General features: G+C 33.9%; 1 protein-coding gene across 7 annotated transcripts in view; it reads right to left on the reverse strand.

The window, feature by feature from the left end:
• The window catches only part of AdamTS-A (ADAM metallopeptidase with thrombospondin type 1 motif A), a 454,792-nt gene that overhangs the window by 157,448 nt on the left and 272,495 nt on the right, over positions 1–24,849 (reverse strand). For all 7 annotated transcript variants that reach the window (XM_074170637.1, XM_074170639.1, XM_074170641.1 and 4 more), the window contains 3 exons: positions 14,487–14,579; positions 8,578–8,729; positions 8,356–8,484 (listed from right to left, as the gene is read on the reverse strand). In XM_074170637.1, coding sequence (XP_074026738.1) covers positions 8,356–8,484; positions 8,578–8,729; positions 14,487–14,579 — 374 coding nt within the window. The remainder of the gene's footprint in view (positions 1–8,355; positions 8,485–8,577; positions 8,730–14,486; positions 14,580–24,849) is intronic.

Here is a 24,849-nt window from a genome sequence, read left to right on the forward strand (position 1 = left end):
GAAAGATTTACCGAAAATAACAATTTTATTTGAACAAAAAAACTGAATTTACAAAGAAATAACATAAAACCAAAAACAACCAAAAAATAAAAATGAAATAATAATAAAAACTGAAAATTAAGAATTATTATTAAAAAAAGAAAAGATTTCAAACCAAGTTATGTCACGACGTGTCGATTGTTAGTATCCACAATCGTCTTCGGGTGATAACTGGACTTATTCCTCCGAGATTCGACTATTTATAGGCCATTCGAGTGCTTTCACCTATCCCCTTTTCTCTCCGCTTCATTGGCAGGAGTTGGTCGTTTTTCGTGTGATTAGAGGTTTCCATATGTTACGTATCTCTACGCTAGCTTGACTAAATGCGTTGTTGGACAACATATACGCGGCTTCTTTGAATTTTCTCTCAAACCAGTGTTTCTCTTTGTGGATGATTTCAGCTTGAGCCCACTTGATATTATGTTGATGAGCCCGAACATGCTCTGCTATTCCGGATTTGCTGGTTTCTCCTCGCTGGGAACACTAGTTTAGGAGAAAATTCAAAGAATTCGCGTATATGTTGTCCAACAACGTATTTAGTCAAGCTAGCTAGCGTAGAGATACGTAACATATAGAAACCTCTTATCAAGTGAAAAACAACCAACTCCCGCCAAATATGACCGTTTGGCGGGAGTTGGATAAAACCAATGAAGCGGAAAGAGGAGATAGGTGAAAACTGAAAGCACCCGAATGACCTATAATAATAGGGGAGCCCAAGCGGGAATTTCGGGATTTACTGAAGCGCGGCAGATTAATATACAGGGGGATACCTTGTAACCGGTTAAGTACCTCCACCAAATATGAGCCCCATATATAAGGCCGAACGTGAAGGATAAAGGATCAGATTAGTAAAAAAAATTGATGATTAGAAATTCTCGAGCGCGTCAGATTAAGGTAGGGTGAGTTAATTACATGCTAAAAAGTGTATATTCCAGTAATCTGACATTTTGAGAGTGACGTAAAGAAAGGGGAGGGTAGCAAAGTTTACTGCGAGAAAGTTTACTGCGTGCAGCTGTGTGATGCCTATATTTCCTTCTCCGCGTTTCTATTCCTTTTTCACTTTTTCTCTATCTATTACTCTCTCACTCCGTACCCACTCTGAATTCTGTTGCCATGACGCCATCACAGCTGATCAGAGACTCGTTCGTGATGAAGATGATGATTAATTAATCAATTAGTTGATGGATGTAGCCGTTACTACGTGGAAGGAAATATTTTTTTTATAAATACAATTATTCTACTTAAAAAACATACACTTATTTATTTGCATGCTATTTCCTGAGCTTTTCAATGACTTAAGTTCAATGATTTGAAAAAAAAATTAAAAAAATATTTTTTTGTCAGATTAGGCGAATCCCTCTAGATAATCGTCAGATTATGAGACAGCATGTCTAAAACATAAAGTTGAACCATATATATCTTAATATGACGCGCTTGAGTATTTCAAAATGACAATTTTTTTTACACATTATAATAATGGCCGCGAGTTTGCGTCATATCGAAATAGTCAGATTATTGAATGAGAGCTTTTTTTTGGTGCACTTAACACCCCCTTAGAAAATCTGACGCGCTCGATTGATTTTTTTTTCATTTTTAACTCTTACGTACAACCACCCACATCATGCAAACGATCAGATTAACATACCAACATTATTAAAAATACGTAGGACATTGATGCTATCAATATCTGACGCGCTCGAGTATGTCCATGTAACAGTTTTTTTTACATATTCAATAATCTATAGCAATTTCCCCCACCGATGAAAAGGTATATATTATATAACATTTTTTTCTTCTTATCATCTAAGCTTTGCAACCTAATATGTCTCTATGACGCTCGAGTAAAACCCCATTTTGCATCGTGGGCTCCCCTGCTATAAATAATCAGATCTCGGAGGAATAAGTCCAGTGATCACCCGAAGACGATTGTGGATACTAACAATCAAAACGTCGTGACGTAACTTGGTTTGAAATCTTTTAATTTTAATTTTTCTTTTTTTAATAATAATTCTTAATTAAAATTTAAATTTTTTGGTTGTTGTTTGGTTTTATGTTATTTCTTTGTAATGTCAGTTTTTTTGTTCAAATAAAACTGTTATTTTCGGTCAATCTTTTTAATATTTTTTCAGGAATTTCAAATCAATTCATATTATATTAGACAATGGAAGTCCGAACTGATGAAATGCACCACGAAACATTGTCAACCACCTTCAAACAAAAATTATTTTAACCCATCAAATTACTTTATTAAAAAAAATCTGCATACCTTCTAGCTAGACACTTGAATAAACGAAAATCCATAGAAAAATGTTTCCCGTAATTATTTTATTAGATATACTTCAATTAATTTACTAATTTTTCACAAGTTTTAAATTTAAATAAAAACCCTGATTATTTTCAAACTGAAAACCTCAAATTTTGTTCACTTCTTGGAGCTTTTCTTGATAGCCTTCACAAAAGATTCCCGTTGCAAAAATTAACAAATTATTATTTTCCACTTTGTTATTTATAATTAAAGACGTTAAAAAGTGAAAAATTCAACTGAAACAATGAAAAAACTTTTTTTTCAATATTCAAATTTATTTGTATTCTTATTATTCAAAGTAACATAAAAATTATTTTTCATCATTTTTTAAGAAACGATTTTGTTTTTCAAAATCATAATATTCATCATTGATAAAAATACCCCCAAAAAAATTTCAAATATCTTATAAACAAAACAGAACAAATATTTAAAAAATTTTTTTTTCATTACTTCAACTGAATTTTTCCCCTTTTATCGTCTTTGATTATTAATAACAAAGTAGAAAATCGAATTTTTTTAATTTTTCCAACGGGAGGGAATCTTTTTTGAAGGCTTTCAAGAAAAACTCCAAGAAGTGAAAAAATTTGGGGTTTTTAGTTTAGAAATTATCAGGGTTTTTATGTAAATTCAGAACTTATATCTGATAAAATAATCACGGGAAAAATTGTTTTTCATGGATTTTCGTTAATCAAGTGTCTTTAAGGTATGTGCATTTTTTTTTCTTAATAATGATATTTAATGGGTTAAAATAATTTTTATTGTTCAAAGGTCCGTATCGGTCAGCGCGTGCGGGACTCACATCGTCCGCTTTTAGCGCTATTTTCGCCTCTAAATTAAAATCATAAATATTCGTTATAGAGTTCCGGGAGGTGAAACTTTTTTTAAGTAAATTTTCTCCTCTTTGAGGATCTTTTTTCAAATTTCAGATATCTTCAATACTTTCCGAAATATTTGCAAAAAACCAAACCCCCTTTTTTTCTAAATTGTTTATAACTTGAAATTTTTCAAAACGTTGCTAGATGTCTTTCCGAATCATAATTTTCGGACAGAAGTTCCAAAAAAAAAGGATCTTGTGATCCAGACATCTGTCTCGAATGAAAAAGCTAGTTTTACGATACATCTCGATAAATATATGGAAATAATTCGTCAAAATAAATATTGTGAATTGAAAAAACAGTTATTCAAAAATACAAATAGTAAGTTTCCACGGAGTTTGGTGAGAAACAAATATTTTTCGTGGAAAAACATCAAAAAGAAAAAATGCTTTTTTTCGAAAAATTTCAATTTGTGAAAATATAATTTCGACGACTAAATTTATTTTTCCCGTAATGAGCACAATATTGCGTTTCCTTAATAAGAATTTTTATGTTATTATTAATTTATTTCTCTTCGACAGTATACCGTCTTCTAACTAACTGTAACGAAACAAATACAAAACAATTTACTATTCTTTCATTAATCTCCCCAACCGTTCGGTATATTATGTGAATATTACATCACACTTCCTAACTCGCTCTTTAAACAAAACTAAGTAGTTGTAGCGAGTCTATAAAAGCCAGTCATGTAGTTGTTGATCTTGGATTAAAATTTTCACGATGCCAAATTGGGAGTAATCGAGTTTTTATGTGGCACTCATTTAAATACTATTAATTAAACACAGCCCACAGTATTGGATGACATAACGCACTATAAAAAATACTACGTGAGTTATGGGGGCAATAACAGATACGGAATGTTTGATATGAATGGGTCATTCAACATTATCGGCGAATGCATACACCTTGTTAACCGAACAGGTGGACGAAAGGAATTTGAATGTCATGACCCCAGTCTCATTATTTTTATCTGACTTTTGATGATGTGAAATCGACTTGAAACATCTATATTTGCTTAACTTTTTCCTTTGGTTTATTATCAAAAATACAGGGGATCAGATATGAGTAAACATTTTCGCATAATCTTTGGAAAATTGGATGAAATTTTGAGTTTATGTTTGTGCAAACTTTGTATTTTCAGAGATAAAGCCTTGTGGTTAGAAGTTGTCAATTCGATATACTTATTTCTGAAGATACTATAATAATCCATTATAGATATACGAATATTTTATACGGACAAGCACCATTACTTCATGTGATGCACTGTTGAAAAAAATCTGTTTAAAATCTGTTTTTCCGTTTGAAACCTTTGGTGTAGTAATGAATATTAATGGCGTTTTATCCCAACACCAAACCGTTGTTTTAACATATCGACACGTATTTTGATCTCCAAGTGATCATCTTTATAGAATTTTTCCTACAACTATTCAGTTTAGAAACATTTCATTGTATTTTTGTATTATACATTCTTGTTAGGAAATTTACTTTTCATAACTCTATTATAGAGCAGTCGTCCAAAATATCCATCTGTTTGGGTTTTTTATGTTAATTTTTTATTTTAATTTTCATTTAGTATTTTTGTATTTTTTCATCGCATATCATTGAAAGGCTCTCGTCTCTTGAACCGAAGGTTTATTGCCAAAAAACATATGGATATTTAGATCGACAGGCACCACTTGAGATGTTTCGAGTAGGTACTCATTGTTAACACTTTTATGGGTTAAGACTAGGGCCCAAGTGGTTGATCCTTTGTGACTACATTTATGACTCGGCTTTTTGTCAGTGAGAAAGTTACTTCCAACACATTTCTCAGCCGATTCATCCATTTTATTCAGGGATTTCGGCCGGGAACTAATCCTAATTCTGATTCTCCTCGCCACGAGGTTACACTGTTATTTTTGTTTGTCATTTTTGTTGGTGTTATTAATACATTTTATTATTTGTAAGCTGTGTCCGTCTGATTAATAATTCACCTATCACCAGTCCCGGCAACTTGAAGAGTTCAATCTTCCCCACGAAGATGATCACCAAGTCATCATGAGGAAGATTAAACTCTTGAAGATGATCACTTGGTGATCAAAACACGTGTAGAGTTGTTGAAATAACGGTTTGGTGTTGGGAAAATACTCCAGAAAAATTCACCGTTACTTCAAATTGTCATTGTGTCAAATTTTTCTTTTGTCGTCAACTAGTTCTTTTCATAACAATGTCGGGTGTGAATTTCGAATTCAAGTATGCTCAGCAGGGAGCCAATTTTTTCTAATTGATTTCCAAGGAATACACCATTCTCTTGAGATATATTTTTTTGCGTAGTCAATAAAAATTTCGTCTACATCGTTAATATTTTATTGGGTGTAAAATTTATAAAAAAATATTTTTAAAGATCGCAGTAATCCAATTCGCAAATAACAAAACATTAACTAACAGAATATTCCAATATCTGAAGGAAAACTTGTTCGATGAATACAGGATCACAGAAATATTCATTTCATTCTCCACCTCACTGGAGATATGATGATTCTAAAACACCAAAGACAAGATTCCGAATAGAAAAATCGCATCATTTTCTGATAATTTTATTTTCACTCTGATATTAAATGAAGTTCGAATGTGATTGGACGAGAATTATCCAAATCGGTTTATAAGCAGATGAAACTATCAGTTTTTTTGTGGAGATTCGTGAAACCTAAAGTATATATTACACAACCTCAGTCTATTCCAGAACTCATGGATAGAATCAGAGGTGCTTGCAACAGAATAAACCCTGGTATATTCCATAACGTGAGAAATGAATTTGTAAACAGAAATCGTTGTCAGAAAGTAAATGAAGAACATTTTGAATGTTTTATTTTGAAATTATGATATATTTATCATTTTCTGTAGAATCTTAAAATGAATAGACAGCCAGTATTCCTCCTTTACAGCGAATGAGGGAAGCAAGGGTGTGCCAATTTAGACTGGAAAACTCCGAAATACATGGGATCGACTGAATCAGCTATTTCGAAATATGTGTAGACATGAACATCAAACATGTTCTCAGATCACATGGCACCGAAATATATGTTCGATACAAACTTTCCGGTTTAAGTCTTGAACTGAGAACATGATCAGCAGAAACACCTGGTATATATATACGGATCGAAAATCGAACATGGGACTAGAGCTGGAATTTACTGCAGGAATAAATATTTACTTCAGTGACCCACTCGGTCAGTACAGGATGAAGTATATGCAATGTTGCAATGCGCAGGAAACATCAATTTGAGTGTTTAACGAAATGTGTAGATCAATATTTCCACAGACAGCCATGCTGCACTTGTTTGTGGAACTAACAAACCCAAAGTGACATCGAAACTGACAAAAACTGAGGAAACTGGCGGACAGGAATAGATAAACTATATACTGAATGCCAGGATACTCAGGTATCGCAGAAGAGGGCTGAGAAGAGAGCTGAAGAACTGATTCAACAAAGCAGTGATCAGCTCAGAACAACTGCAGGGCTACTCAGTGGACACTGTCCATTGCGACGACAACTGAACACAATAGGGCTGCAGGCAATGCAACAAAAGGCCAATGTCCCACAAATGTGAGGTACTGGCCCGATATTTCCATTGTTATGAATTTAGATCAGAGTCCCTGGTGACTATATCTGCGGCACATAATCTGAAGTTGAATGCGTGTGTTTGTCAATTGATATAGTTTTGGAAGGGAAAAAATTCAGGTAATTAATGAAGCAAAAAATCCAGGACTTGGTAAGATAGTGACTTGAGGTTCACGAAACATGTCAACCAACATTGTCGAAGCACTTATAGTATATTAAAGCAACTGTATGTGAATCCCTGATTTAATCGAAACTGGTATATTGCGAGCACTTTTAACAGTCGACAGTACCCGTCTGCAAAAAATTGAAAACTCCTGCTTTGGACTTTATTTTTAAATATAAAAACATGGGCTTATCAGCCACACATATCGCCAGTCGGCAAAATTAAAACTATCAGATACGGGAAAATTACATCTCTTAAACATAACTCATGAGATATTGAAAGAAAAAAATACTGTGTTCGTATGATAAATTTGTCAGTAAGTATAACACCCATAACTCTGGGCTATTGACAATGTATAAACATGAAGCCTTCACATTTCAACGTTCTTTCACGTACATTGCCGTTAGTTTTATAATAAACTCCCGAATGAGTTAGGATATTATAGTCTCGAGAATTAAAAAAAAGGTGAAGTTTTTATTATTATTTAAATATGATTATTGAATTCCGAACCTATTCACAACGGAACATTATTCAATTTTCATTCATGAAAATCGTTAATAATTTCATTTGCACCGTGCTTATCGTTTATAGTATTGTATTTACCAATCCAACATGAATCTCTACTTTCGCACTTAAAGCGCCCCAAGAAATTTCCTGTAACGCTTGTGTTTTGTCCTTAAAAAATGCTGAGTTGAAAAACACCCTTGGCTGAAACTATTTTATCTCATTTGTATTTATATATAATTTATTTACTTTCAATCATATCAAAAGATGAATTAAATCGATTTATTATTATTATTATGTCCAAAGCAATATGACATACATTCAGCTAGGGACCTGTACAAACTAGTACAGAGAACAAGATTGTTGGAAAGGATGCCATAAAAAAGATGTGAGAAAACGCACCAAGTCCATGAAGCTGCTTTTTTCACAAAGTCATTTTTAGTTTTGTGTAGATATCAGTTGGTATGTTTCCTTTTACATCATATTCGTAATCAAAAAAAGAATTGGTTACACATATCCTTGTCTAATATTATCCTGATAATTTTTCCAAGCAATATTGTTGGCCCCACGTTGGGTGCCAGTTGTAGGAATTTGTTTTTTTGTCTCGAAATACAAATTTGTTGAATAAGTCAAAGATTCAGCGTGAAAAATCCCTTTTCTTTAGAATACCGGGGTTAAATCATTTCACATGATTAAAAGATACACACACAGGAAAGCTAAATATGAAAATCATCAACTTTTATTATATTGATGATACTATGCCATGAATTCTAATTATAGTTTTTTGACATCTGGATGGAAAGTTTTCTCTACAATTCCTCTGAATCCATATAAACTCTTTTAGTATAATGAATAAACATATACTCACCATTCCATTACAAAGTGACACTGCAACGCTGGATTCCTTGTCTCCTTTCACCTTTCCAATATAAAAACAACCCGATATTCTTGGATCATGTTTGGCTTTTTGTGTATCATCTCCAAACTGAGTGACAACCTGAAAAGTAATTGTTTCCAATGGAGTTTTCTTCTATAAATATTGATGAAAGCAGGTTAGTTATGAAGTAGGCAATACACTCATCAAACTTACATGTAAATTGGGAGATACAAATTTATCGTTATAATCCAAATCTAAAACCAACGTTTGTCCAAATGCCACGATCTGATAGCGGGGATGCAGATCCCATTCTTCCGCTTGTTTATGTCTAAAGTTTCCATTGTGGTGTCTGAGGAGTGGTCCACCTGCGGAAAAAAAATGTAATTTATCAATTGTTATATATTCTGAAGAAAATCTTACAAGAGCTCCGAAAGGAACAAAAACATTATTTTTGGCTTCCAACTCCTTCACTTTATGTCACGGTTTTGTTTCCACTTTATAGTTCAACAAACATTTTCAAAATATGTTTTGGTTGGTTTCCGGGTTTTGCCGTGGCCTCCTTTGGTAATAATCTCCAAATGTTCCAACTGCAACTGCGGCAGTCATCTTCAGTGGCGTGGTCGAAGAATAAACGATGGAACTTTCAGTTGGCTCGTCAAGAAGAATACTTCGACTACGCCAGTGAAGATACCGCAGTTGCAGTTGAAACGTTTGGAGATTATAACCAAAGAAGACCACGGCAAAACCTGGAAACCAACCAATAGATTGGCGCCAGCCGTGAAAGCTTACATTCCTATATTTTCAATACGTTCAAATTAATGATGAACGAACCACTCTCTAGGTTAGGTTAGGTCCAAAGTGAGAGTGTCTATTCGACCTTCCACCGCAACCCGTAAGGGTTTATTGTAGTTCACACCTATTCACATTCGACACACATTGTCTTCCGACAGTCCGAGTCTCTGCATATAATGATTCAAATAGCAGTGACCTGTAAGAAGGCCTGTAAGACATTGTTGTTCATCCCTACTGTAGTCCAATAACTGTTTCGTTTCAAGCTACGAAGGGTGAATGAGGGAGGTGGAGGGAGCCAATCCTGAAAGATTCTACCAGAAGTTCATTAATCTTCTTGCCATCCAGGTGTTCAATCTTTGTTTAACAAAGCCTGAAGCGATGCCAATGACAGGTTCTGGTGCTGCTTGCAGCACCCTCCTTTGCAAGGAAGTCAGCAGCCCCATTGCCTTCCAGGCCAGTATGGCCAGGAATCCAGACCAGAGACAATCTGTTAAGTCTTCCTATTGAGGAGAGTCGTTTTTGGCAATTTAGACGTTGCTCGGTAGCAGCCAAGAGCTTCCAACCCCGCTTGACTGTCCGAGAATATTTTTATTGACTTGTGTTTGAGGTTGAATTTTTCCAATTTCTCAGCACACAATTCAATAGGGTAAATTTCCGCTTGAAATACAGTCACATAAGTTCCTAGGCAGGTTGATATCTCTGTCCTGGGTATGCGACTGAAAACACCTGCACCGGAACCGGAAGGTGTTTTTGATCCATCTGTGAACCAACAACTATCTGCACTTAATATTTCCTTCTCCCGGAGGATCCAGACCTCTCTACTCGGGAACAGTACTTTATAAGGCAGTTCGTATGTTGACAGTTGGAGGCATAAAGTCAGAAGTCATTTCCAGAATGCTGTGACTTCCTGTATCAACCAACAGCCTGTTGCACCCTGCATTCAATCGATTTGGCAATAAGCATTGTGCACAAGTCTATATGCAGTCCATTTAGCCTCTCTCTCTCTCATGAAAAATGTGAATAGGAGGTAGATCTAGAAGGATATCTATGGCCGCTGACGGTGTGGTACTGATGGCACCACTGTTGGCCACTGGTGGCCTTCGGTCACCAGGCAATTGCGCCATAAGTGATCATTGGTCTGACAATCACAATATAAATCCAATGGATTTGTTTGGGACGTAAACCCCAAGATTTACCACAAATCTTTCGACATGTTCATAGGGACAGTCTGGCTTTGTGTAAAACTTTTTACAAGTGAGCGTTCCAGGTGAGTCTTTTATCAAGGACAATGCCAAGATATTTCACCTCCGTTCCAAATGGAATGACCTCACCATTGAGGGAAAGTGGCGTTAGATCATCCTGGTGAAGGGGATTATCACAAGTTTTACTGGGATTGACAGACATATGCTCCCTCAGGCACCAACTGTGAACAACGTCCATCGTACTTTGGAGGATATTACAAGCTGCTAATTAGAAATATATTGAGCACTTGAAAATAGAAAAATTATGGAACAGTAGCATGATTTGATGAAAGACATAAAAGCTTCAAAAACTGATAAAAATTAGCATTATGAAATAACCATACGAGATTCGAAGGTGTCCTATTGTAGCTTAGATGGAGTTTCGATAGATATTACTCCAAAGAAACACTGGTGAAGTCGAAAAAAGTAGGACCTCGGAAATCACCTGTCAACTATGTCCTGAATGTGTTTCAGAATATTGCAAAGATTGCATAGATACTAGACCAATTCTGGAAACTATAAAAGTCTTGTTGAGTAGGGCTCAGTTGTGAATAATTTCTGATAGCAGGCTGCTCACTCTTATTAGCAAATGAAAAGTGTTGGATTTGAAGCTATTGGGTGATTTGTGTCGGTTATAAGTGAATCAACGCAAAAAACCAGGTAAGAAAAATCATATGGAATAAAAAAAAGTACAGACTGTTGTAAATATAAGAACGTACAAATTCTCTGAACTTATACTTGAGCTAATAGTCTAATTAACAAGTTCAAAAACATGATAAAAAGAGATAAAGGTCCAAAAAATATGAGCGATAGCTCATTCGATTCGGAACTACCTCTAGAAAAATGGTTTCGAAGGATTTTGGTGCAGGTGAAAAATTGCAATTGTTATTAACAAAACTAAATTTGAAAAAAAGGTATTTAGTTTTTCGTTAATAACTCAAAAAATATTAATATTTCAGCAATTTTGAAAAAAGCTCGTTAAAAAGGAGGAAATTTTCGATAAAAAAGTCCCAACTTCCGAAACTCTATCTCCAATTGATATTTAGTTATGTCTGTTTTCACATTAAACAATGGCAGTTATTAACATAGGTTATGAATTTTTTACGTAATTTGTTTAGCAAATTGTTTTAAACAAATAGAGAAATCCAATATTTAAAAAAAAATTTTTTGCTATTTTGTTGTCTAGAGATAATTATGATTTGAAATTTTTTTTTTATTTCAATTTTTAATTGTTTAAATTTCGAATGTTTAGATAATTAGTTAAGAAATAATTTCGCTTTTTAAATTCATAATTTACACTTTTGAATATTTTGGCAAAAAAATAATTATTGATTATTTAATTGTTTATTAATTTAACAATTTGTTATGAACAAATATTGACCGACGTTATATTTTTTTTCTGAAGCAGAAGAACAGTTAAGTAGGCGCTACAATTACCGTATCGTATGATATTAGAAATTATTATAATAAATAAAAAAAAATTAATGGCACTTTTTTATATATATAGCTATTTTTATAATTTTTTTCTGCTTCGGAAAAAAAATATAACGTTGGTCAATATTCGTTTATAACAAATTGTTAAGCTTATAAACAACTCAATAATAAATGAAAAAATGTTTTTTGACAAACTATTTATGATTTTTAAACGCAAAATCATTTCTCTTTAGCGGCAGCGCGCGTATGCCGTAACAGCCGCGCGGAACCATATTTTGAACGTCAAATTAAAATTATAAATAATGGAGATAGAGTTTCGGGAGTCGGGACCTTTTTATCGGAAATTTCCTCCTTTTTAACGAGCTTTTTTCAAAATTGACTAAATATTAATATTTTTTGAGTTATTAACGAAAAACTAAATACCATTTTTTCAAATCTTATTTTGTTAATAACAATTGCAATTTTTTACCTGCACCAAAATCCTTCAAAAACATTTTTCTAGAGGTGATTCCGAATCGAATGAGCTATCGCTCATATTTTTAGGACCTTTATCTCTATTTTTCATGTTTTTGAACTTGTTGAAATCGTTTGAGATAGAAGAATAAGATCTACCTAAACTGTATTATCATTAAAGGAATTGTAAATTTAGAGATAAAAAGAGCGAGACAATACATATGCCTATATGTAACATGTTCTTTGAAGAAATACTGGTCCAAAATATTAAAAAATTCACAATTTGTTAAATGAATATGAAAGAAAAAACATTCATTAAAATACCTAGAACATCTTGCGATATGAAATCTGAAACCTCTTTCGTAATGGTATTGACGCCCATGTAAATTGTTTATTCTCCAACCATCCCTCAGTTTGAGAGGAAAACATTCTGCATTGTTGTGTTCAAACGAAATAGCCAATAAATCAATCTAAAGAGTTATAAAACATTTTTTCGGGTTATTGTATTGATAATAATCGTGCATAAACATTCGTTATGGGGTCAGTGGTCATTAAAATTTATACACATAATTTGTGGTTTTCAACTCATGTTAATGTTTAGCTGAGCAAATGGAGTTAAGATAACCTAATTCTCGCTTGCTGAATGAAATACACTCGTTACCGATTTACAAAAAAATCACAAGTTCGTGTGTATGTTCTTGAATTTCGGGTGAGAGGTGAAAAATCAAGAAATAACATGGAAATCGTCGAGCGGTACAAATAGTGAATAGAAAAAGGATTCGCTGATTTCAAATCAGTTCCAATCCTAGTATTTTGAGCATTTTGGGTTGGTTAAACTTGCTGGGTATTGACTAATATTTTTGAGATAAGTCTACAGTGAGTGGGTCCGCGACTCCCCACTGCAACCCACTACAACCCGTGAGGGTTTATTATGAGTCACGCCTATTCACACTCGACTGAGTAAGCCCAGTTTTTGAAGAAGTCGATACCTTTATTTGATGAGTGATCTTTAGGTTAGCTGGCAATAGATGGACTCTGCCAAATGTTGAAAACCTGATTCAGGCCACAGTGGGGCAGGAACAGAGTGCGTGTTCTGCTATCAGGGCCTTAATTTGCTAGTGAAGAACAATACCCTTGGAGGTTTCAGATCATGGTACACTTTCCAAAATCTATTGAGAACCTCTCAAGGTTTGTTCAAGAGAACCGAGAAGTTCCTGCTCTAGATCTAATGTTGCAGAGAAGACATTTGGGGTCCTTTGATCAACCTCTACCTTTTCTGTGAGCTCAGCTCAAAAGCTGGGGAACTGAGATTCTCTTCCTCTCAATCCTCTGTACATAGGGGATAGTTGCGAGTCATTTAGTCGGCTATCTCTTTTGTTGACTCATATTATTTGCATGATCTGCTCAGCGGAGATTATTACCTCTCCTATTGCAGATTATGCTTTTGCTGCTAATAAATGTGGTGTAGATTCATAAAATGTATCCAACTCTTGAGGATGCGATACATCGCTTCCTGGCTGCTCAGCTCAAAATCGGGAGAAGCTTCTTTCGATTATTTGTAACAGGAAGGACTGTTGGGGTTATTGTGTCGACTTCTATCTCCTCTGTAGTCCCAGGTTCGGGGTTTTGGTTACTTCACGGTCCATAAGGGATCCCATGAGTACCTAGAGAAAAAGGGTCCATCACACCAAAGCCCTTTGTGGAAAAGAAAAACAACTTTGTCGGAATTGTATAGGAATCAACCCGTAGTCGATTTCTGTGTAGGGTTACTGGCGTTGGGTCCATCAATCATTGACTGATCAGTCAGATGACTTGTAGCCAAACCGATATATACGATTAAACAGTTTGATTTTTGTCTTGAAGATGATCATTTGGTGATCGAAGATTGATAGGGATATTACACAATGTGAAATAAATAAAAGAGTATTGGTATAAAAGTCATCAACATGGAATAACTATCATCCTCAATGATATACTTTGAAGTTTTGGGAGAAGACACTTGTCTCATTGAGAAGGTTTTTCATCCCAGTTTGTATCTCAGAGAATTTTTTGTGTATGCTCTACATATATTCATTAAGAGTTTCTATTGCGGTTATTTTCTTTGTACCTTGTTGAAAATTTCACACATTTTTGTGTAATAATGGAGTATCAGAAAGCCAAAATCTCTCCTGAAAATATTTACTTTTCAATGTATTTACTTACCATGTGATTCAAGAGTTGAACTAATTCTCAGTGGTTTCACAAATTCAACGTCGTTAGTTTCTATATCTTCCAAATGGGTTTTTCCGATGAATTCTGAAACAAAGATCATTTTTACTATTATCTTCTCAACAAAAGAAAAATTGAAGGGTCATTATACTCTGCACTGTTTCGGATAAGTTTATATTATTATAATAAAAAAACAAATAAAGTACTTAATCAAAACAGAACCGTTTCGACTGATAACCTCCCCATCAATATATTTATGAGATCAGTCACCTTTTAGTGAATGCACTTTCCTAAGTGGCAATTTTTATTAGTTCTAATTCTCTTTTAATTGATAGACATGTTTTATATCTCGAAATAATGACAGCCATGTACGGTTTTATGGCTCCATGATAAATACGTTCCAGGCATTAATTGTTTTGAGGTTATGGTAATAAAATAAACAAAATGAATCTAAGTTGAATAGTTCTTACGGGTGATTTCATCCGACAAGTGGCAAACAGCTGTTTCAATCGCCACTTTTGGTCGATGCACTTGGAGTAGTGACAATTTTTGTTATATCTATTTGAATCTTTCAGAATTATCATCAATTTTTTCTTACGGTCAAAGGTTGTTCATAAACACTATGAATGAATGAAATACTTCAGATCTTCCTAAAGGATTTTAGGATTTTGTGCTAATTTTACTATGGAAATTCAGTATTACTATGCTGTTTAAGGAAAACTTTGTTCGAAAAGTGTAATTCTTCATCACCACCATAGAGGTCAGTTATATTCTCTTAAATACTGATGATTTCTGTAAAAATTTTTGAAATCTTGGATGAGATGAATGAGATCTGAATTTCTCCATTACAACATACATTTGTTACCAAACGAGGAAATTGATGGCAAAGAACATTAAACTCCCGTGGAAGAGGAGAAGCAGATATTTTCTTAAACTATTTTTCTTACTCTGTATTATTGAAAGTTTGATGGACCTCACTGAAGGGTTAGTTGAATTTGTATCTGCCAAACTAACTGTTATGAATGGAACCACAGAAAGCGATCATTCATTCTGTGATGGAATTCATGGTCAGAACATGCTTGGTTTGTATCTTTGGTTGTATGTTTAGTTTCAGAAATGAACCTCTTTATCGCATAATTAATTTTCGAAAATTCAAAACCGTGAAATAATTCAAACAATTTCTAGGGCTACCAGGTTAGGTTAGATTAGATTAGGTCTGAGAGATTTACGGATTTTACAGAAAATTCATTTGAAATTTTTCAATAATTTGAAAATCTATGATATGATTATTACAGAAATATATAAAAAGAAGCTTTTTGGTATCCTACTTCTTCATCTTCACTTAAAAAATGTGGGAATTTGCCGAAGACAGAAATAAAGTTCAAATAAGAGTAGAAAGCCTAAAATTTTTATTCACAAAAAAAACCCAGAAATCGGAAAATATATTATATGATTATTACAGAAAAATATAAAGAGCTTTTTAGTATCTTACTTCTTCATCTTTACATGAAAAATGAAGAAATTTGCCGAAGACTGGAATGATGTTCAAATAGGAGTAGAAAGTCAAGAAGCTTTTATTCACTTCTAAAAATATATTTCCTTTAAATTTACAAAGATGTACATTTCAATTTTGACCATTGATGTAAACTTGCGTTTCAAGAATTGAAAAGAGCCTCAACAACAAATCGAATTTTGAGAAATTCTGACTATGAATTCCCACCGAAACTCAACTCTCAAACACAAAAAGTTAAAATTATTAGCTATTATGTGGGCAGTAGAACACTATCATCCCTATTGATACGAAAAAATATTCAGTTTCATAGTAGAACATCGCCCTTTTAAGATGATTATTTTCAATAAAAGACCTGGTAGTCGCTCAGTCTTCAGAAAAATACCAGTTTGATGTTATATCGAACCTGAACTGGATCATTTTAAAAATTGTACTGAGCTTCAATCAAAAAATTTTGCAATTCAGTTGGAGAAACCGAAGTTTTCGACGCAGAAACAATATTTGAAGAGTTGAATGATTTCACCATACTCGATTATTCAAAATTCATTTTCATGAATGTCCAGTTCTAAAATAAAAACAAAGACATCGTTGTTTCTTGCAAAAAAAAAATGAAAACACTGAATTATATGAGAAAAAGTTGGAGTCATAACATTCAACAACACGTGCAAATAATAACATTGTTTTATCAGAATGAGTGTTCTGGTGGGGCCACGTACCGTGCGTTTCGTACATTTTGCGGTCTCCATAATCGTCCTACGAAGAGGACTATAAATTTGAATCCAATGGTTCAGTGATGGTTCGTACCTCGACGAAACTCAAAATCTGTCGAAAACATCGCCGCTATCTGTGAGAGTGTGCAGGATAATCCAAGGCAGTCGCTTTCGCATCGCTTATAAGAACTCGGTCTTTCGCAGACCACAACTTGGCGAATTTTGCGTCGTGACTTGGACCTACACCGGTACAAAATTCAACGGGCCCACGAACTGAAAATGAACAACCATAGACAACGACTTGTGTTCGCTGAATGGGCTTTGGAGCAGTTGTCAACTGACCCTAATTTTCATTAAAAAATCATTTTCAGCGATGAGTTCCATTTCTAGATGAATGGGTACATGAACAAACGAAATTGTCAAATATGCGACGATATCCATTCCACATGAGATCCAAGAGCGTCCAATGCATCATCAAAAAGTCACTGTTTGGTGTGTATTTTGGGCTGATGGCATTATCGGTCCATATTTCTTTGAGAACGACGTTGGACAGGTCATCACTGTCAACGGCGAGCATTGAAGGTCAATGATCACCAACTTATTTTGTCCTGAATTGGATGGTCTGGACACACACGACATGTGATTTCAACAGAATGGCGCTACGTATCACACATCTCATGCCACATTGGATATTCCACACGAGCTATTTGAGGGCATAGTCATCTCACGTAGAGGTGATTTGAAATGACCACCGAGATCGTTGACCCCGATAGACTTTTTTTGTGGGGTTTTCTTGAGTCGCAGATGTATGAGAATGAACCACAGCGGTCCTCAAAGCTAATAGAACCCATGCCTTGGTCAAGTTCAGCCTGATTTCTGCGCCAGAATCATAAAAAATTGGGCGTGTCGAATGCGCTCCATCCAGAAAAGCGGTGGCATACATTTGAACCATGTTATATTTCATACACATGGCATCAATAGGTCTTTGGAACGAATGAAAAATTTCGATGATATCTCACACACACTTTGTTTTATTTAAATTTGAAGATAGAAGCGCGTAATGAAAGACCCAAGTAAGGACGATGAAAGACCGAAAATATAATTTGTTTCCATTGCTTTCTGATCATGTTAATGCAATAGAATTCACGTTCAGCTTTCTTTATAAAGGCCAGAATATTTTTGTCCCTAACAAAACTTGAAAACAATGCAGGTCTTCCAAAACAAGAAATGATATCTTGCATTTTAGCCGAAGTATAGTAACATCTCTCGACAAAGATCTGATTCCAGCTATACTTGATCAATTTCATAGCGGTAAAAATAATTTACACTGTGAAATCAATGAATCAATCAATGATATAATAGAATCAAACAAAAATATGATTTGACCGGAATGACAAATGACGTGGAAAATTATATAAAAACTTGCGAAACCTGTAGGAAAAATTTAGAAAGTCTACTCATAATAACAGAAACTCCAAATGCTGCATTCGAAAGACTAAATATTGATATTTTTCGGAAAGATTTACTTCAACTTCAGATCATTTTCCAGTGTGGATCACCATTAAACGATTGATTCACTGGAGAGATTCCATGCCACCCTGATTACTGATGATAACAAACTGAAAACGCAGACCATCATTCTATATCGACACTACCTCACGCTGTTATATACCATAATAATAGGTTGAATAAAAACATGGTTTCAGTCCCTATGAGTCAATATTCGGACATACTCAATGTAGACCCTCAAAAACCTTATATAAAATTGGAACCAGCTCATGACGAAATAGAGAAAGACAGAAAGAGATAAACAAGATTTGATGAACATTTCAACCATGAAACTATTGTCTATTTAACCAATTGCAGTAGAATTTATTGCGTTAAACCATAAAGGTAGGATAACCATCAATTTTCAATTGAAACTTGGTCTAAACAATATCAAAACAAGTCTTTGAAAATGCTACGTTTATTTTGACCCAATGAATTGTCAACAATAATCTAGAATCACCTAATTCTTATTCAATATTAAAAAAACGGAATCCATATAATCTATGATACAAAAAAATACTCGAAATACTCTATTGTAACGAATCTGAAGCCACCCCTGACCGATATGTCGGCCGATTCAGCGAACAAACACATGACATCACCGGGAAAGAATGCAGTCGGGAATCGCCGATAAAACGAGCGGCTAATCAAGAAATTAAAATAGTGGAAATAAACCAAGCGTTAGGTGCTGAGTGTTGTAAATAAATAAGTTCGTGATTAGTGAAATATTATCAGAAATAAATCTGTTCAAGACAGTTAATTAATTAATTTGTCACACTATAATAACAAACCAAATAACAGAAGTGAATTTCAATAGATTGAAACCAAGTTTTGTTTGAGATCAAGAACAAAAATGCTACTACTTTAGATAATTAACAATTCAATGGATGTCAGGGAAGGGAAAACGAGTATATCAAAATCTTGAACGAAAAATGGACACTATTGGTAGTTGAAGATATGGCACCTATCAAAGAAGCTAGTGACCACATTTCAGAAAATGTTAGGCAACCTTGTTTATTTCATCGACAGTCATGATTAAAAAACGAAAGTAGAGCAAGTAGAGCTTAAATATCGCGAATAATCATAGTAAACCTAACAAAAGAGGGATATTGAACGAAATAGGATCTATGTGGAGAACAATTACAGGTAAACTTTATACCAGTGATGGTGAATATTTCAATGAATGTAATAACAAAATTTATAAAGAGGAACACCGAATTGAAAGTTCGATTATAAACCAAATATCAGTTACAACTTCTACAATTCTACAATCCAATAATTACAAATTGATGGATCAACATTAATTGAAGACATAAAAAAATAAACAAATGCGTTTATGATATTTCAGATAGAATAGTAATAATCGATGCGAAGTTGAAATCTGTCAAAATGTGTGTAACAACTTCCAAAAAGCCAGCTGTACTTTTCTAGAAAATTACCTGAATGATATGTTGAGTGCAATAATTTTGCTAGACTTCATACTATTCATACATCAATTATAATAGGAATTTCTTGCTTTTTTCCCTTAGAGAAATTACTCAAATAATTGAAGATAGTAATTTATCTTTACAAATCAGAGTTTCCACAATATCAAAATATTATGACATCATTGAATTATAAGCTTATCAAGCAGATACAAGATTAGTTTTCATTTCAAAAATCCCTTCAGTTGAACACGAAATTTATACTGCCTATAGATTGTACTCCATACCAAGCTTGAACAATCCAACAGGGTTGCCAACAGATAAACTGCGTTCGAAAATTTGAACAGTTGTAAAAAATTGGGAGAAAATCTGTTTGAATTTCTATGCATAATTGACATTTCTTTGTAGTAATTGTTTTAAACTCAATTGTTTGAGAAGTGGAAGCCAAAAATTATTTTTCCAAAAAGTAAGCTCCCTTGAAAATATATGCCTTTAAATTTGTGGAAACTTATCTTATAAGTTTGATATAATTGAGAATGTAATTTCATAACCAATTGATAATAACGCAATTTGCGAATCCAAAATCTCAAGATAATTACTAGAACTTCCTAAAATGTGTTCAATTTATGTTATTTGCAGATAAGAATGTTTTTGAAATCCAAAATAATACATGGCTAATTACACCATCAGATTCATTAGCAGTCACAATCAATTGTCTAAAACAACAGTTACGCAATTTGAAAAACCCAAATTTCAAGATTATTACTGAAACTTCCCAGAAGATGCTCAGTCTCATTATCATTTGCAGATTAGAATGTTTTTTGAAATCCAAAGTAATATATGGATAATTACTTTATCGGATTCATTAGCAATCACAATTGTCGAAAACATGAAGTACAAACAAAAATAATTAGAACTGATTAAATTTTTAAAATTCCACCCAACTGCAATGCTTTCATAACTTATATAAAAGCCTCCTTTTTCAATTCCATACGAATACAGCTATAATGACATACCAAAGAAGAAAAATTTACCTTAATCAAAACCTTTAAAATGTTATCAATGAACCTTTCCTAAACCGACATGTTTCATTCGGATATGCGGTTGGTTACTAACTACCTCGTTTACGAGCAGATACGGCGATGATAAATATGTTATTTGTCGTGCAATTCAGCCTTGTTCGAGGGATGATACTCTGAAAGGAATTCGATTTTTAATTATGTGAAATCATCGACTACATGTTGATGGACACTACCTTGCCAGGGGAATAGATTTTTTCTGATAGGTGTCAGTCCATCAACCTACAGTGTATGTGAGTTGAGACTGGTCTGAACGAATTGTTCTTTCATATTATTTGATTTATAGCCCGTTTTCAAGTATACTCTTACTATATATGAAAACTTGGTATAGATACTGTAATGTATTCTTCCCTAATTTGAGGGTGATTTCATTACTCCAAATTATACACAATTGTTTCTCTTTTATGTTTATTTTCCAACTATAATGCATGTTATATTAGAAAAATCAATGCACCCTTTGTCCAAGGATTGCACCATAATAAACAAACATTGCATCAGCCACTACGCAGTTACCCAGGAAATGACTCAGCATATTCAGCACATTTCCAAGGTTTTTCTAGAACATTCGAAGAAACGCATATCTACATCAGCAGTTCCTGATCCTATAAATATGGGAAAACAAGAGGACGCCTCATTCTTGAATCACTTCGCGACTATCCAAGTTCGTCGATTTCTTGAATCATTATTTGTAACATTTGATCAGATTTTCGAACCACTTCGCGACTATCCAAGTTCGTCGATTTCTTGAATCATTTTTGTAATATTTAATACTTTATTGTAAATATTATGTTCAATAAAGTTTGTTTTTAAACTGAGGATACACTACAAAAACACACTTTTGTCTATTTTCCACTATATTTCTTTATTGTTGACCGGTTTCGGCTATTATACCATTTTCAAAATGGTATAATAGCCGAAACCGGTCAACAATAAAGAAATATAGTGGAAAATAGACAAAAGTGTGTTTTTGTAGTGTATCCTCAGTGAACATGAATTTCCACAAAATAAACAAGTCGTCAATCGAAGAAGTTTGTTTTTAAAAATATAAATTCAGTGTGAACCACATAACAAATTGGCGCAGTCGTACGGATCTTGAGAAACGCTGATATCCAAACAGCGGTAGTCTCCAGACTTTCGACAAGAAGAAGAACAAGCACCAACCCAGTGGACAGGACGATCTCTTCAGCAACAAGAAACCCGCATAAGTCGTCGCCGTTGCCCATCCGTTGTGAAGAAATCACTCCAGGAAACACGCGTAAGTCGTCGAACGCTGCTCATCTTGCTGTAGCCAGACCAGAGCTCATGAAGTAGGATTTCATCCCGCCACACCAAGGAACCAGAAGCCACAATGAAAAAGAAAAAAAGAAGAATAGCATAAGAAACTAGGATAAGGAAAAGCGTGAGTACACTTTGAATTATCATCACAATTGAGTTGAAATTTCGATTAACCCTCGTTCAAATTTTGAATAACAATTTAAAAATGGCAGAAAATAATGATCCAATTGAACCCTACAAACTTTCTGAAATATTTTCAATTGTTCCCGAATACGATGGTGATTCAATTTCGCTATGAAATTTCATAAATGCTTGCGATCATGCCGAACGCATGGCCGTAGATCAACAAAAAACTTTACTCACAATACATATTCGAAATAAATTAAGAGGAAAAGCTGCTCAATTGATAAATTCCAGAAACCCAGGAACTTATCAAGAGATCAGAGGTTTATTAAATTCTCACTTTGGTGATACGCGAGATCTAACGTCACTAATTCAAGATCTACAGAGAATAAAACAAGGAAATGGAGAAAATGCACTGACATTCTTCTCAAGACTACAAAGTCACAATGCAAAAATGTTATCTTGCATTCAAGCTTCAAACTTGACTCACGAACAGAAAATTGCACAATCAGTACTAATCGAGTCAATGATATTAAATACTTTATTGACAGGATTAGAACCCAAACTAGGTCACATACTACGAGCAAGTAACCCAACAACAATGTTAGAAGCATCAATCAGAATAAAACGTGAGATACAGCTCTCATACTTTGAAAATCAAAGATTAAATACACGTTTACCTCCAAATCAAAGTCAAAACAAGCCAAGACAAATGACAAACACCCAAAATAATTTCCAAAGAAATTATACGCAAAGTCATAATCTCATAAGACCCATTGGAAATCAAAATCAAAGTCAAAGCTTTCAACAAGGTTTGCAAAGACCACAAAACTACCAACAATCATATATTCCAAGACCCAACTTTCTAGTACAACAACGTACACAACCTAATCAAACAAACCAAATTTCAGTCACAACCTCTGTAATTAAAGAATTTAATACTACAATACGACAATTACAGGTTGATGAACAAGCATTTAATGAAGATATAATTCAAATTGAAGCATGGATATATACGCTATCCGACAGAGTATCTTTAATAAACGCAAGGTTGAAAGCCATCCAAATTTTCGAACAACTTTTAGAAAGTTATGTATTTCTAGAAGATTATTTAAATGATATGCTGAATGCAATTACTTTTGCCAGACTTCATATCATTCACACATTAATTATAAAGCCAAACGATTTAGTTTCGTCCCTTCAGGAAATTGCTCAAACAATACAAAGAAACAATTTACCTTTACCAACAAGACTTTCTTCAATATCAAAATATCTTGACATAATTGAATTACAAGCTTTTCAAGCAGATTCAAGACTTGTCTTTATTCTAAAATTACCATTAGTAGAACCTGAATTATATACTGTTTATAGATTGTACCCCATTCCAATTTTGGACAATCGAACAGGGTTACATCACATTTTACCCACAAACAAGAAATTCATAGCAAAAGATGATGATTCAATGCTGTATGCTGCATTTGAAAATCTAAATTCATGTAAAAACTTAAACTATAATATTGATATATGTCAAAATGTAATTTCGTACCCAATTGATAGTAACGCAATGTGCGAAGCTCAAATTTTGAGACCACTTTCAGAACTCCCTAGAATGTGTTCAATTTCACTTTTATTTGCAAAAGATTACAATGTCTATGAAATACAAAGTAATACTTGGCTAATTGCATTATCAGATCCGTTAGCTGTAACAATAAATTGCCAAAAACGTGAGGTTGAAACACGAATTATAAAAACCAATTCAATCTTGAAACTTCAAGATAATTGTAATGCTTTCATTGGAAACACAAGAGTGTATTCAAAAATACTTGCAAATGAACAGAATGTAATTTATAAAAGTCATCCAATTTTGATACCATATCAATGTTGCAAAGATGTACCAGAAAAAGAAAGTTTGCCACATTTAAAACCTTTGAAATTGAGTAAATTGAATGTAGACAATCTCAATATTGCTCAACATAAATTAGATCAATATTCAGATCAGTTGGACCAAATTATAAATGAACCATTCATAAACCGACATGTTTCATGGTTTACTATTTTCACAATTGTAATAATTGTAATAATAATAGCACTTTACATATTTTGTAAATGTAGAAAAAGACGCTCTATGCAAATTGGTATAATGACATCAAGCAATGATGATCAACCACCTAGACCCAGAAGAACTTTCGCTTCATTACGAAGATTACTCCCAGCTCCAGGAAGAAGACCCAGTATCCACCTAGAGGAACCCATTGAGGAAGAAATTGAGTTAAGCTCAAATAAAACATTTGCTTGACTGAAAGTTGCAGCACCGTATCAACTTTCTTTTCAAGGGGGAAGTTGTTATATTAGAAAAATCAATGCACCCTTTGTCCAAGGATTGCACCATAATAAACAAACATTGCATCAGCCACTACGCAGTTACCCAGGAAATGACTCAGCATATTCAGCACATTTCCAAGGTTTTTCTAGAACATTCGAAGAAACGCATATCTACATCAGCAGTTCCTGATCCTATAAATATGGGAAAACAAGAGGACGCCTCATTCTTGAATCACTTCGCGACTATCCAAGTTCGTCGATTTCTTGAATCATTATTTGTAACATTTGATCAGATTCTTGAACCACTTCGCGACTATCCAAGTTCGTCGATTCCTTGAATCATTTTTGTAATATTTAATACTTTAT

This window comes from Leptinotarsa decemlineata, unplaced genomic scaffold (genome assembly GCF_025532065.1).
Source record: "Leptinotarsa decemlineata unplaced genomic scaffold, Ldec_3_MD MMD2_P_RNA_scaffold_9, whole genome shotgun sequence".
Taxonomy (NCBI): Eukaryota; Metazoa; Arthropoda; class Insecta; order Coleoptera; family Chrysomelidae; genus Leptinotarsa; species Leptinotarsa decemlineata.